At 34.9% G+C, this 15,065-nt stretch overlaps 1 protein-coding gene across 1 annotated transcript; it reads left to right on the plus strand.

Moving 5' to 3' along the window:
* Nucleotides 1–8,008: 8,008 nt before the first annotated feature.
* LOC141672257 (homeobox-leucine zipper protein ATHB-14-like) lies at nt 8,009–14,330 on the plus strand. Its single transcript, XM_074478814.1, has 18 exons — nt 8,009–8,612; nt 9,694–9,856; nt 10,128–10,240; nt 10,327–10,417; nt 10,572–10,667; nt 10,783–10,896; nt 11,009–11,092; nt 11,189–11,344; nt 11,431–11,505; nt 11,583–11,689; nt 11,871–12,063; nt 12,175–12,363; nt 12,459–12,539; nt 12,637–12,771; nt 12,916–13,241; nt 13,476–13,587; nt 13,739–13,888; nt 14,026–14,330. The coding sequence occupies exons 1-18, from the start codon at nt 8,410–8,412 to the stop codon at nt 14,170–14,172; spliced, it is 2,535 nt and encodes an 844-aa protein (XP_074334915.1). The 5' UTR covers nt 8,009–8,409; the 3' UTR covers nt 14,173–14,330.
* Nucleotides 14,331–15,065: the final 735 nt, after the last annotated feature.

A 15,065-nucleotide genomic window follows, 5' to 3' on the forward strand; every position in this document is an offset into this window, starting at 1 on the left:
ATATCATCAACATATAATTAAACTAATATTATATCAGTCTTATGCATTTTATGAAATAAATTTTTATCTATAACACCTCTAGTAAAACCATTTTCAAGTAAGAATTTTGTGAGAGTGTCATACCATGTCCTTGGTGGTTGCTTGAGCCCATGGAGAGCTTTAAAGAGAAGTACACAAAGTCCACCAGATTTTGTTCTTCAAACCCTAGAGGTTGTTCCATGTACACTTATTCTTCTAACTCACCATTTATGAATGAACTATACACATCCATTTGATAAACTTTGAATCTGAATGTGCATCAAATGCTAGAAAAATCATGCTTTCCTCAAGCCTAGCTACTGGAGCATAGGTTTCACATTATTCTATCCCCTTTTCTTGAGAGTAACCTTTAGCTACCAGTCTGGTTTTGTTTCTCTTCATAATTCCATCTTCATCTAATTTGTTCCTAAATACCCACCTAGTGTCAAACACTATTTTTTCTTTAGGTCGGGGTACCAGCTTCCAAACTTTTTGCCTTTCAAATTGATTGAGTTCTTTTTGTATATCAATAACCCAATCTGGATATTGAAGTGCCTCATTCATTTTCTTAGGCTCCATTTCTGAAAGAAATCCTGAAATGTGATATTCATTCTGTGTGACACGTCTAGTTTTCACTCATACATCAGGATTACCAATGATCAACTCAAAGGGATTATTTTTCTCTACACCCTCTGTCGTGGCAGATAAGATCTTGATATTTCCCCTTGTTCAACATTATGTTTAGTGTGACTAGTAGATCATCATCCTACTCCCCTTGATTTGCTGCCTCCATGGCTTGATGATCCTTTTTTTTATTACTGGTCCTAATAGGGCTTTCCGTCTGATCTGCATTACCATCACTATCACCACTTGAACCAAAATCATGATTTCCATTAGTAACATTAATATCTGGAGCAACTTCAGGTTCGTCTTCTTCTAAAGGGTCATCTGAAAGATTTTCAAATTCCAGAAATTCAAAATCGTTTTCTCTTTGCAGGCTTGCGAGCTTGGTATCGTCGAACATTACATTAAGGCTTTCAATCACCTTTTGAACATCAATCACAAAAACCTTATATGTTATAGATTCCGGAGAGTAGCCAAGAAATATGCCTTATTTTTCCCTAGCATCAAACTTTTCCAAATGCTCATTTCTTTTTTAAGCACAAAACATTTTGCTTTCAACACATAAAAGTATTTTAGTGGTGGTCTCTTGTCAGCCATAATCTCATAAGGAGTGTTATCATGATCTTTATTAAACAGGGTACGGTTTCGAGTGTAACACGATGTGTTGACTATTTCAGTCCAAAAGTAGGAAGGAAGTCTTGATTCACTTAGAATAGTCCTTGCTGCTTCAACCAAGGTTTGATTATTCCTTTCAACCACTCTATTTTATTGTGGAGTTTTTGTGCTAAATACTGTCTCGAAGTACCCTTCTCATTGCAGAAGTCATTCAAAAATGTATTCTTGAATTTTGTTCCATTATCGGATATGATCTTTCTTACAGGTACTTTCGCTTTCAACTCAATTTTCTTTATGTGATCGACAATCATATGTGGTGCTTCATCCTTTGATTGTAAGAACAACACCCATGTGTACTTTGAGTAGTCATCAACCATCACTAAAGCATATTTTTTCCTTGATAGTGACAACACATTTACTGGACCGGATAAATCCATGTGGATCAACTGAAGAAGTTCGGTGACACTTGTTATTTCCTTACTTCTGTGTTACGCTTTCTTTGACTTTCTTTTTTTACATGCTTCGCAGAGTCTTTCTGGACAAAATCTCATATGTGGGAGACCTCTCACCAACTGCCTCTTTACCGGTAAGTTTGTTGTCCTAAAATTTAAGTATGAGAGCTTCTTATGCCATAGCCAACTTTAATTCGATTTAGATTTATTATAGAAATACCTCATTACCCCATCACAGGTAGAACTTAAGTAGGCTACAAACCAATTATCTTTTCTTAAACCATATAAAGCACGCTTTTCATCTTTCCTGTTTGAGATCAAACACCTTTCCTTTCTGAAGTCAACATTGTATCCCTTATCATAAAACTGACTGATACTCAAAAGATTATGCTTTAATCCTTCCACAAAAAAAGTTTTAAATGATGACATTCCTGATTTCCAAATTACCATATCATGTAGTAAATCCAGTGTCGGCGCTTTATTTAGTCTTACTTTTTACAGAACCAGTGTTATATGTTATAGCTAATTGTTCTTGTTCCAACTCATGTGTCCTTAATTTTACATTGATCACATACAGGGGCATCGTTACAAAATTAATCATTTCCCTGATGGATGTATTCCTTTGTTCTAGGTGGAACAGTAGAGTCAGCATGAACTTCTTGTTCGACTCACGCATCAGATAAGTTTTTCCCTGTAATTTCGACTCACTTAACAACCTTGTGTATCTCTCAAAAAGTGAACACAGTGTTTCTCCAGGATGTAACTTAAACACTTCATATTGAGTCATAAGGATATCTTCCATGTTTTCTTTCACTTCAGCAGTGCCTTCCAGTAACAGCTCAGTTGTTTTCCATATTTCCTTTACATTATTGCTACCTAGAATTTGATGACTTATATCCTTATCGGTCGATTCCACTATTATGAGTCGAAGGCTTGTATCCAAATTAATTAATTCCTTGTTAGTCTCCGTATATTTTTTCAGATCTCTGGGAATAGATATCAAAGGAATTATACCATCCGTTGAGGTTGACGATTCAAGAATTACTTACATTGGAATATAAGGACTATTTAGTGGTATCCCAACGTATAGTGGATTCAAAACTTTTATAAACAACCTCATTTTTTCTTCCATAAGTTATAATTTCCTCGATCAAATGGGGAGAACCTTGATAATTCCAATCACTTGGGTGTTCATCATATTGGCGGAATAAAATTATTTAAAATTCAAAATTTCAAAATTGAGAATGTTGAAAATTAAAAAATTTCAAGAAATTTTTCAAGATTTTTTTTGTTTTGGTTTCTTTCTCCGAAACTTGATTTGTATGTCAATCAACAAGCTCTAATACCAATTATTAGTCCCAAAGTATCGTATAAGTAGGGGTTGAATACGATAACTACAATTTAATTCGATTCTTTGCAAGTTCTTCAATTAAAGTGCAGAATCAAAATAAGCATAAACAAAATCGAGATAATTTATCATCTTATTAATATAAACATTGAGTTTGTTACACTCTAATCAATTACGATTAGCTACAACAATTTCGAGAACATTAATGGTAAAAACTACAAGTTTAATAAATTTGGTCTTCAATGGAGCTATCGTATTTTGCAGGAGGTTGCTGAGGAAGATGAATGAGTGAATTGAATGATTGAGCTAGTTTTGTATAGACTTTCAATTTGATTGGACAAGTGGCATATTCTGATCCACACATTACAAATTGCTTCACATTTGTTACAACTAGAAGTGTCACGTTCCACACGTCGACATGAGTCACATGTCGAAAAGAACCATAAACTTAGAATCCACATGTCGACATGAACTCTGGCTTAGGATGCCAGTCATCGACAAGAGACCTAGCCACAGTTCCCAGATGTCGATAAGAACCAAAGTGTTAAGTGGCATTTTTATCCACTTAGAACACTTTATAAAGGCTCGAATTGGTGTTTTGTACTCAAGTTATTTGTGTATCTGATGTGTTTTGTAGTGTTTTGAATTTCAGGACATAGATGAAGGAAGGAGGATATTTAGCATTATTTTGGTGCTAAATTGGTGTTAGGAAGGTTCCTCGGATGATTACTTGTTGATCGCAATAAAAAACCAGCCAATAAAACAGAAGTCGAAATTTTTTTCCAGAAGTTTAGCGCACCCGCACTGGGATAGTGTGTGGCCGCGCTAGGTCGATTATGCAGTTTCCTGATTCTTGTATGATTTTGACTGTTGGGGGCCCAGGATGATTCTACATCCTATATAAAGCATAAATAAGACATTTTAAAGGACGTGATACACAGGAGAGACACAACAAGGAGCAAGGAGAAGATGTAAGAAGACCGTATAGCATAATTCAATGAAGGCGAAGAGGATTTAGTTTATTCTTGTGATTCTTTGTTTAAGTTGTAATCTTGAATGCTAGTTTTCTTATTTGTTGAACCTTATACTCTTGTGATCGTACTCTTGTTTATTATTCAGTTTTATAAGATCTAGTTTATTATACCATGCTTTCATTGGAACCCACGATGATGATGAGTTCGGTTATGAATTAATCATTATCGTGGGATTCTAGCGGATTTACTTATGGATTTCAATAGTTAATTTGTTTCGATACCTTAGTGTGTGGTGATTGTATGATATCCTAGTATTGGTTGTGCTTATTTGTCTTATGAGCGTCGCGAACTTATAAGATAGCATGTTAATCTCTATTGAAGCGACAGTGAATTTAGAGGTTTAGAACTTGCCATGCTAGCATAGGTTCATGTCTTGTTATGCATGATTCGTAGGTAATTTTAACCATCTTACTTGCCATATGTAATCAAGATAGATAACTTACGCATTAAACCTTTATATTGTCAAATTCTATAGACATATAGGGTCTCAACATATTTGGTGTCTATTCAGCTTCTATCTCTTTTTTGGATGTCTAGTTGTAGGGTATTCATATAACGATAGTTGGCGTTTACTAATTTCGTGTTATCTGATTAGTTGTCATCACCATTGCATGCTAAGGTTAAGAACAATAACTTTGAGTGAAGTATTTAATGAAGTTAGAATCCCATGTTTGTCTCATATAGTAAATCAAACCCTTTAATCTCTTAGTTATTTGCATGTTAGTTAATATCTTATAACAATCTCAACTTGTTAATTGTCTTAGCATTGAAAGATAGCCATATCATTGTTGCATAAGTGCATAAATTGAACTTAACCTAAACCAGTCTCTGTGGGAATGAACTAGAAATAATTCTATATTACTTGCGAACGCGTATATTTGCGTGTAAATTTAGCGCGTGTTTTCGTCCTAACACAAAGCCATATTTCAGATGTTAATATAAATCAAGCTTTGTCTGAGATGTCGACATGAGCTTGGTCATGGCTCCATCCATGGTTTCTAGATGTCGACATCAACCATGCCTGGTTTTCCAGATATAGACCTGAGCCAGGAATGGACTTCAAAACTTTTGCTCACTATAGGTCTTAAATTATGAGTTGTTTTAACAACTAATTTCTTCTGTGAATTGTCAATGCATTCCATTCTTGATATGCTGACTCCTAGTGCACTGGTCTGGTTCACAGACGACTAACATAAAATTGAATATCTTGATTCAGTTAATTCTTTAGTTATTTAACATCTTTAAACTGTTTCAATGCTTCACTTCACTGGAATCCCCGATCTTCAACACCAAGATTAATTCATTTCTTCAATACTAAAAATTCTTCTGTCATTTAATTCTTCATGAAGGCTTGAATATTAAAATGAACTTCTTTCCATGACATGGATTACTATGTTTCTTAGATAATATTATTTTCATGTTCCTTTTTCATGTTGAGTTATATTTCCTCGGTTACATATTACGTTACATTATGCTTTACACTAGTTCTTAAACGTTATTCTTGTTTCACCCTTGCTCTTAAACGCTTTTCTTTTAAGTTAAAGAACTTATTCTTTAAAAGGAGCCAACTTATATTGACGATGTGCCTAAGGAGTTTAAGGCATATTCTACACACACAGATATATATATATATAATGTGTGTGTGTTATCCATTTTTTTTAATTAACTACATAGCGTTCATCATATTTTCATTATCATAATTCGATCAACAACTTACCTTTTTTTGTTTTTTAACATTTGGTTGTTAATTTGGTTATTTGTTGAACGTAGCACAATCAATAAATTTAGTTTATTTAACAATCCACTGGATACTAGTTTACTGTATATAGTTTTTAGTTTTTGTTTAATATTATTGGAGTTTATGTTAGTTGGATATGATTTGAATGTGTTTGCAGTTGGCACTGTACGTGTGTTGCGCACGGGGATGGTCAATTGTAGCACACAAAATTTTTTTGTCGAGAATTCCAACCGACGTAAACACCAATAATATTAAACAATTAACCATTTATGGGCAACAAATACCAACCAAATTTATCAAATACCGACTAGATTCATACGAAAAACGATCGCATGAAGCGGTCAGTATATATTGGTTGTTATTGAGCTTCACCGAAAAACTACTTCTTCGATAACGACCAATTCAGCAGTTTTCTATACCAATCGAATTATCGACTGCATACTCGGTCATTTTTAGCTCCTTACGACCGATTTTTGGTCGATGTAATAGGTAGGAATTTACCAATTTGATTGACGTGTAATGACACATTTTAGTGGATCCCACGACTATGTGGCACTGACATGTTAGAAGGTGGCCCACGAGTGACAACCTTCTTCGCCAAGCAACGTAAAATTTATCCAAAAAAAGAAAATAACGATAAAGAATAATCTGATCGATAATACTCCTCTCATTATTTTATGATACCAGCCGATTTTAAACTTAAACCGATCGAATTTGCTGTCAGTGAAGGCCCTGTTTATTGTAATGATACCTTGAGTTTGTCTAGTGTGTCAATAATTTTGTTACCAGTGATTTTTATTTGTGAGAACTTTTTACATAAAAGACTCATGCATCATAATTATTGAGAAAGAACAAAATAACTATTATCACCTAAATTAGTAGCTGAAAAATTCTAACTTAAATTGTGACGCCCCCAAATTCGGGATAAGAGAATTTGATCGTCACACTGAAAATTTAATATAAAATACTATATTTAATCACAAATAATCACAAAAAATTATTCAAAAATTGAAATATACCATCTTTGATCTAAACTATACAAAAATCTTTTAGGTTATAGTGTTCGAAACAAGATTTCAAATTTTCACAAATATATATTTTTTCTTTTATTACTTTTTTCAAATTCTTTTCTAAAAAAAAAAATCAAACTCAACATTTAAATCACTAACATAACTTTGAAAAAAAAGTATAGTAGAACAAACGACAAACTTATATATATATTATATAAATTTAGATAAAACAGTTTTAACAACTTTTCTTTGTTTAAACTCGAAATCACTTAAAATTAGGTAAATGAGAAATTTAGCTTATTTTATATAAAGTTAAAAAAATGATCAATTTTTGAAATGTTGAAGTCAATAAGATTCCCAACTGGAGTATCCAAATAGGAAATACCCAACTATAAGTGTAGTATCTTATACAAATTGTATCCAATAGGTTAAAATTGTCATTTTTTCACCATAATTATTTTTGTTATTTTTTTAAGAAAATCATTTATTTTTATCATTTTTTCCTTAAAGCTCGGCCATTATAAGATAGCTGTAAACCAAGTTTTAATGACAATTAACTGTTGGGCTTTGGTTTTATACATAACAAACGTGGTTAATACTCGTCAACTAACAAATTAATCTTAAAAATGCATGACAGTATAGGATTAGCTAAACATCCACTAAAGGACACTCTTATGCCAGATAAATCCCATAAATCATCAAACAGCCCTTTAGCTAATTGATTCTGCACATAATTTTACTTCTTACATATGCAACAATTGACAAAATAATTTTATGATAAAGCATATACATTACATTTAATTTGTTAAATCTTAAACATGTAATAGACTTTGTAAAAAAAATACTATATTAAATCTGTATTAAGCATGCAATATTCCAACTAGATATCTCTAGAATTTCTTTCTAAAAGTTTGTCCCTCCTCAGTCCTCACGCTTGGCATGCATGTAAGTACAGTTTGGCTTCATCCCCAACAGATAAACACATACAAATACATATGATACATATCACAAACTCATGCATCTTCATAACATCCATCCATGGCATTACAACATCATACACACACATACATCACATGACATCTGTAGAGAGAGAAAGAAAGACCAGTTTCTTTATAAATCTAGAGAGAAAAACAGAAAAAAGCAAGAAAAAGGTAACTCCTTTACTGTCCCCCAAAATTTCTGTCTTGGCCTGCCTTCAATTTAAAGCTACATCTATACATACAGTATATACATGCAGCACAGCACCCTCATCATAATTATAGCTCTCTCTCTCTCTCCTTCCCCTACACTTTCTCTATATATCTCCCTAGTCTCTATCTCTCTCTTTAACCTTTGTGTTTTCTTTTTAAACTTCACACACTAAAAAAGTTTCATTTTCAAGAAAATCCTACATTTTGCAGCTGGGTTTTTCCAGAAACCTTCTAAATTCTCAAACCACAAAAGTTCTTGATGAGTGATGAGAGTAGGCTCTCTTGGATAAGAGAGATAGAGAGCCTGCAGATTACTAGTTACCTTTAGTTGCTTGTAGCTAAGAAGTTTTTACAAGTTTGTTTGATTAGTTGTTATAAAGATGGCACTTAGTATGCATAGAGAAGAACAAATGGATTCAAGTAAGTATGTGAGATATACGCCAGAGCAAGTTGAAGCATTGGAGAGAGTGTATACAGAATGTCCAAAACCAACTTCTTTGAGAAGACAACAGCTTATTAGAGAGTGTCCTATTCTCTCTAATATTGAACCTAAACAGATCAAAGTCTGGTTTCAGAACCGCAGGTATATATATACACTTTTTCTCATTACCCTTTTAAACTCACTCTCATTTTGAGTTGTTATTGTGTGTGTGAGTGTATTTGTTTGTGTCTTTTCAAGGTCTTGAGATTTAGTAGCTGTTTTGTGAATGTTTATTACTTTATTGAATTTTCTGGGATTAATATATTTTGAAGAACAATATGTTGATGAATGTTTCCAAAATATTCATGTTGACGCCTGATAGAAAGGTGATGACTTTTGCTATTCATAATTGCTGATCTTGTTTCTACTGCTTGTTTTTATGAGTGGCTTACAGTTATTTTATTTTAGCAATAATTTTATTAGAAACTTATTTTGGGATAGTGCCCTCAAATGCTTAACACTTTTAGGTCAAGATTCCTTGTTTTATAAAACAAATACAGAAATACCAGAATCATAACCTGATTGAAAAAGGCAGGATTATATCTGGACTCCCTGCTACCTTGCATGTACTTGTACAACTATGTTCTACCTTTAATTAAAGAGCTATGGAATCTTTCAGTAAAAACAGTACAAGTCACTAAGCTGACATATTAATAGTTAAATGCTTTGATATCTTAATATTGTTTAGATTTGACCTTAAAACTTATCACTAATTATTTTAGTACCTTGGTTAATCTTCATTAGACTAAATTTAAAGTTCTTTTACTACTGACTCATTTTTGAGGTTCTTTCTCTTGTATGTTATAAGGTTTTTAATATTGTTCTCCCTATCCGGGTTAATAATGATATCAAATTATTGATTTAAGGAGATGTGTGTTACATAAATGTATATAAGATGAATATTTTTGTTGATTCTACCAGCATCTTATGAGTACCAAAGGAAATGCATGTTATTTGTTGAAGTCAGTTGATTTCATGTTTCAGGATTTATGCTTTCAAAACTGAGAAATAAGTTGATCAAACAAATCATAATTAGATTGCTTTAAATTGATTCAGTCTTCCATGTATAAACTTCTGCTAACTTCCCTGTTGTCTGCCCAGACTTGTATGGGTCATCTAGGTAGAAGATGTCTAAAATGTAGCAAATAGTGAATTTTAATACTAATTAGATATATTTTTTAAGATGCCGGGAGAAACAAAGGAAGGAAGCATCTCGTCTTCAGACTGTAAACAGGAAGCTGACTGCAATGAACAAGCTACTGATGGAAGAAAATGATCGGTTGCAAAAGCAGGTGTCTCATTTGGTTTATGAGAATGGCTACATGCGCACCCAACTAGTGCACACTGTAAGCATCTCTGTTTTCAAAACACCTCTCTTGTATTTGTGTATTAAACTTTAATTTATGCAATCAGTTATGTAAAATGTATATGTACTTGATCCCTCACGCATATCACCTCTCATTTAGTGACCATGTTATCACTGTGTCATTGAATGCTTTAGTGCAACGTACTAATATTTAGAACTTAAAGACGATTCAGTATATTAAAAAAAATCATGTAGTAATTCACCGTCGTCTTTTTTACTTGAACAAAATCTAATTACTTGAATTTTGACAGCCATCAGCGACGACCACTGACACTAGCTGTGAGTCTGTGGTCGTAAGTGGTCAGCAACAACAACAAAACCCAACTCCTCAGCACCCACAAAGGGATGCTAACAGCCCGGCTGGGTAATTATGATTTATCTATGTGTTTGACTTTACTTATTTTATGTACTTGTCTGTTTGATAGCTTAATTTTTTGTTGTTGTTTGTAGTCTTCTCGCAATTGCTGAGGAGACCCTGGCAGAGTTCCTCTCCAAGGCTACTGGAACTGCTGTCGACTGGGTGCAGATGATTGGGATGAAGGTATAAGCAACTTTTTCATACCGATAAGTAGTATTCTCGCAGATTCTCAGGAATGATTTGTGCGTGTTTGATTCGTAGTTTTACTTTGTCTCAGAGCAAAGTGCCGTTATATTATCATTTATTCAATATCTTCTTAACAATATTTCTTTTGCAGCCTGGTCCGGATTCAATTGGCATCGTTGCCGTTTCTCGCAATTGTAGTGGGATAGCAGCACGAGCCTGCGGTCTTGTGAGTCTAGAGCCCACAAAGGTAGATATCTTCAATTCTTTGAGCTTCTATTTTGCTTCTTTTCTAGGTCAATTTTGTGGCAGAAAAATTTTTTTTGGTGTTCATCGTAGAGTTATGAGCACCTATTTTGTTTTAGGTCGCTGAAATCCTTAAAGATCGTCCATCTTGGTTCCGCGATTGCCGTTGCCTTGATGTATTGAGTGTCATTCCTACTGGGAATGGAGGAAGAATAGAGCTCATATATATGCAGGTTTGCATCGTGATGAAGTGTCTCAAGCTATATAGCTACTTGATACTCAAAATTATATCTCTATGTATAGTTTATAAAAGCAAGATTTTTATGATTTGAATTGTTCTCTCAGACGTATGCACCTACAACACTGGCATCGGCTAGAGACTTTTGGACATTGAGATATACTACAAATTTGGAAGATGGCAGTCTTGTGGTAAGTTGTAAGCATTAGTTTTAGGTCATTCTTTTACGAAGTTTATTGTTAGTTTCGTTACTTTGGTCCAACACTGATGGGAATCAAAATTTGCAGATATGTGAGAGGTCTTTGACATCTTCAACTGGTGGTCCACCCGGGCCACCTGCTACATGTTTCGTAAGAGCTGATATGTTACCTAGTGGCTATCTTATTAGACCTTGTGATGGTGGAGGCTCTATCATTAACATTGTTGATCACATCGATCTGGATGTAAGTCGTCATAAATGATTTTACAGTTCTCCTTTTTGTTGTCTACTGCTCAATTTCCTTATGCAATGACTTCTTTGCGTTTTTAGCCTTGGAGTGTGCCTGAAGTTCTAAGGCCTCTGTATGAATCATCGAGAATACTTGCTCAGAAGATGACCATGGCAGTAAGATCATTCATCCTAAAGTTCACATTATCATGTCGGAAATTCTATTTAAATTTTGTTCTTGATAATTTTTGCAGTCTTTGCGACACATACGACAAATTGCACAGGAGGCAAGTGGAGAAATTCAGTATACTGGTGGGCGGCAGCCAGCTGTTTTAAGAACGTTCAGTCAAAGACTCTGCAGGTAAAGCTTTACTCAATGTCTAATAAAATCATAGCAATAATTTGTTGTGTTTGAAGACCTACAAGCTGATTCTAAGTTTGAAACTTAGACCAGCAAATTCATTGCATGATTTTATTTTATGGAGTAATAATTATATCTTACTATTGCCTTTTAGCTAAAATTAAATGGATATGAATCACAGGGGTTTTAACGTTGCTGTGAATGGGTTTCTTGATGATGGTTGGTCGATTTTGGGTAGTGACGGCGTGGAGGATGTAACTATTGCCATTAACTCGAATCCAGCAAAATTTGTTGGTTCCCAGTATAATAACGCATTGACAATGTTGCCGACATATGGAGGAGTGCTCTGTGCAAAAGCATCGATGCTTCTTCAGGTACTTTGTAATTTACCAATTTTGCTTCCTTTAATTAAATCACGGTCCTTCATTATATCATTCCAAAAGAAACTTTCATCAAAATTGCTAACTATTTTTGTGGTTGTGCAGGATGTACCCCCAGCTCTGCTAGTTCGTTTCTTAAGGGAGCACCGATCAGAATGGGCTGACTATGCAGTTGATGCTTACTCTGCTGCATCTCTAAAAGCAAGTCCTTATGCCATTCCCTATGCCAGACCTGGTGGTTTCCCTGGTACCCAGGTCATTTTGCCTCTTGCTCATACCGTGGAACATGAAGAGGTAAACACTACATAATTTTTCAGTTTTGTATTTCATAGATGTATTCTTCATCACTTCTAAAGCCATCCTGGTGTAATTCTGACTGTTTCTCATAGTTTCTGGAGGTGGTTCGGCTGGAGGGTCATGCTTTTTCCCCAGAGGACCTAGCTTTGTCACGTGATATGTATCTATTGCAAGTAAGATTTATCTTACAATGCTTGACATGATAATAAGCTTGGTATTCAACTGGTTTTTTTTTCTTGTGGGGAAATTTACTTATATTATTTACAACAGCTTTGCAGTGGGCTTGATGAGAATGCTGCAGGTGGCTGTGCCCAGCTTGTCTTTGCACCAATTGACGAAACATGTGCTGATGATGCGCCGTTGCTGCCATCTGGCTTTCGTGTGATACCCCTAGATCCTAAATCAGTTCAGTGACATCTCTGACTCGGTTTTAACTATTTTTTAATCAAATAATGAGTTGACCTCAAAAAAGGCCTCATAGGAAGGACCTGGTTTAATCTGGTTTTTTATCCCCTCGAAGAGTGTGTGTTCATGTTTTTGTAATTGCAGGACAAGCCTAGTGTGAATAGAACATTGGATTTGGCTTCTACACTGGAAGTGGGATCTGGGGGTGCACGCCCTCCTGGGGAAGCTGATTTGAACAGTTATAATGTTCGCTCTGTGCTGACTATTGCTTTCCAGTTCACTTACGAGAACCACTCGAGGGACAACGTAACCGTTATGGCTCGTCAGTATGTGCGTACTGTTGTAAGTTCCGTCCAGAGGGTTGCAATGGCTATTGCACCTTCACGGCTAAACACCCATTTGGGCCCAAAACAACTACCTGGTTCTCCTGAGGCTCTCACACTGTCACGTTGGATTTGCAGGAGCTATAGGTAATAACCACAATTAACCACCTGATGTGCTGTTACATGTGAGTTAGAATATTTTTATCTACTGATTATTGTTTCATGATACCGTTATCTGAAGTCTGAAGGAGTGTGCTTTGTGTTTCACAAGTTTTTGCAACCAACTGATGTTGATAAGGATTTGTTTGTTAAATTATCTTTAAACCAACATTCTTTCCTCAATCTTCTTCGTGATTACTTGTATACTGCTTTTCTTATTAGGATTCACATTGGGACTGATCTCCTGCAAGTAGACTCTCGAGTGGGCGACGCAGTGTTGAAACAACTTTGGAATCATTCCGATGCGATCCTGTGCTGTTCAGTGAAAACAAATGTAAAGGATATCTCATTGCAACTTTAAATTACCCTTTTCTTTCTCCAATCTCCCAGTGATATATATTAGCCTTCTACTCAATTAGGCAGGGACTTTAATGATTAAACTTGCCAAACTTTAAGCCTAACAGACTGAAAATGATGAAATGCAGATATCACCGGTCTTCACTTTTGCAAACCAGGCCGGTCTTGACATGCTTGAGACTACACTTGTGTCCCTTCAGGACATAATGCTTGACAAGGTTCTTGATGAAGCTGGTAGGAAGGTTCTTCTTTCTGAATTTTCGAAGATCATGCAACAGGTAAGAGTATCAATAGCTTATGATGCTTACCTCTTTCATTGTTATGTTTTTCTTTATTCGTACATACTGAAATTTTCCTCTCAAGGCTTTGTATTCGGGTTCTCAAAATCTCAACTCACATCCCTAATTTATTGCAGGGGTTTGCTTATCTCCCGGCAGGAATATGTGTTTCGAGCATGGGCAGACCAATCTCTTACGATCAGGCCATAGCTTGGAAAGTTCTGGCCGACGATAACTCCAGTCACTGCCTAGCTTTCATGTTCTTAAATTGGTCATTTGTTTAGAATGTAGCACCCTAATATATCAGACTTGGCTATTACTAAACTCTGTATGCCTGCTTCAGACAATGGCATTAGCTCTTTTATGTTATAACCTTATGTAGTACCAGCTGAACTTCTTATGTTAGTAAACTTAGTATAACCTTATGGCTTCCTTATATACATCCCTGATGCTTTCTATTAAGTTACTACTACTAATTTGATCAAGTATGAAGTATTTCTGATTGCATTGAAAAACCTATGAACAATGAAATTCTTTAAAGAAGGCTTGTGGTTGAAAGAATAGAGATAGAAAGATGAAGTGACATGCACAATAATATGATGAATGATGAGATCAAAGATTTACTGCAACTGCAACTAGGTCTGAGGAGTATGGAGACAAAAGTGTACTAGGACTTATCTGTTCAACTCTTTTGATAAATTGGCAGAGGTCCCCTCCCCTCTATCCGCATTCTTGGCTTTTCTCCCATCACATGCCTCTTCTGTTCTATTCTGTATATACCTCATGCCTCATTATTTTTTATTTTCAATTTTGTTGATCTTCTGTTCAGATAACCCCCTGAGACTTGAATTAAGACCTGCAAATTGCAATGTTCAACATCATTGTCGACCTTATTTTTCTAAACGAGACGTACTCTTTTTGTCCCTTTCTGGTCACTAACTTCAATAAAAATGAGCTCTTTTAATTGGTGGAATTGATGTGAATGAGGGGGCCATTAACATTTATTATTCAACCATCAATAAGAAGAGTCCATTTATATGGGAGTTAGTAACTATTGCATCATAGAAAATCTCTTTATATATTATTTTTTGACACACTTTTCAATACTCCTTTAAAACATAAGTGCATAATATTTTTTAATTTATTTTCTGAATTTAAATTTTATGTTTAAATTTTT

This window comes from Apium graveolens, chromosome 7 (genome assembly GCF_009905375.1).
Source record: "Apium graveolens cultivar Ventura chromosome 7, ASM990537v1, whole genome shotgun sequence".
Taxonomy (NCBI): Eukaryota; Viridiplantae; Streptophyta; class Magnoliopsida; order Apiales; family Apiaceae; genus Apium; species Apium graveolens.

What these genes read in the sequence shown, in the direction of transcription:
- LOC141672257 (XM_074478814.1), top strand. Translation starts at nt 8,410, where the DNA reads ATGGCACTTAGTATGCATAGAGAAGAACAAATGGATTCAAGTAAGTAT. An exon ending in TGCAGATGATTGGGATGAAG is followed by an intron (nt 10,418 to 10,571) that starts GTATAAGCAACT and finishes TTTCTTTTGCAG; the next exon opens with CCTGGTCCGGATTCAATTGG. An exon ending in AAGCATCGATGCTTCTTCAG is followed by an intron (nt 12,064 to 12,174) that starts GTACTTTGTAAT and finishes GTGGTTGTGCAG; the next exon opens with GATGTACCCCCAGCTCTGCT.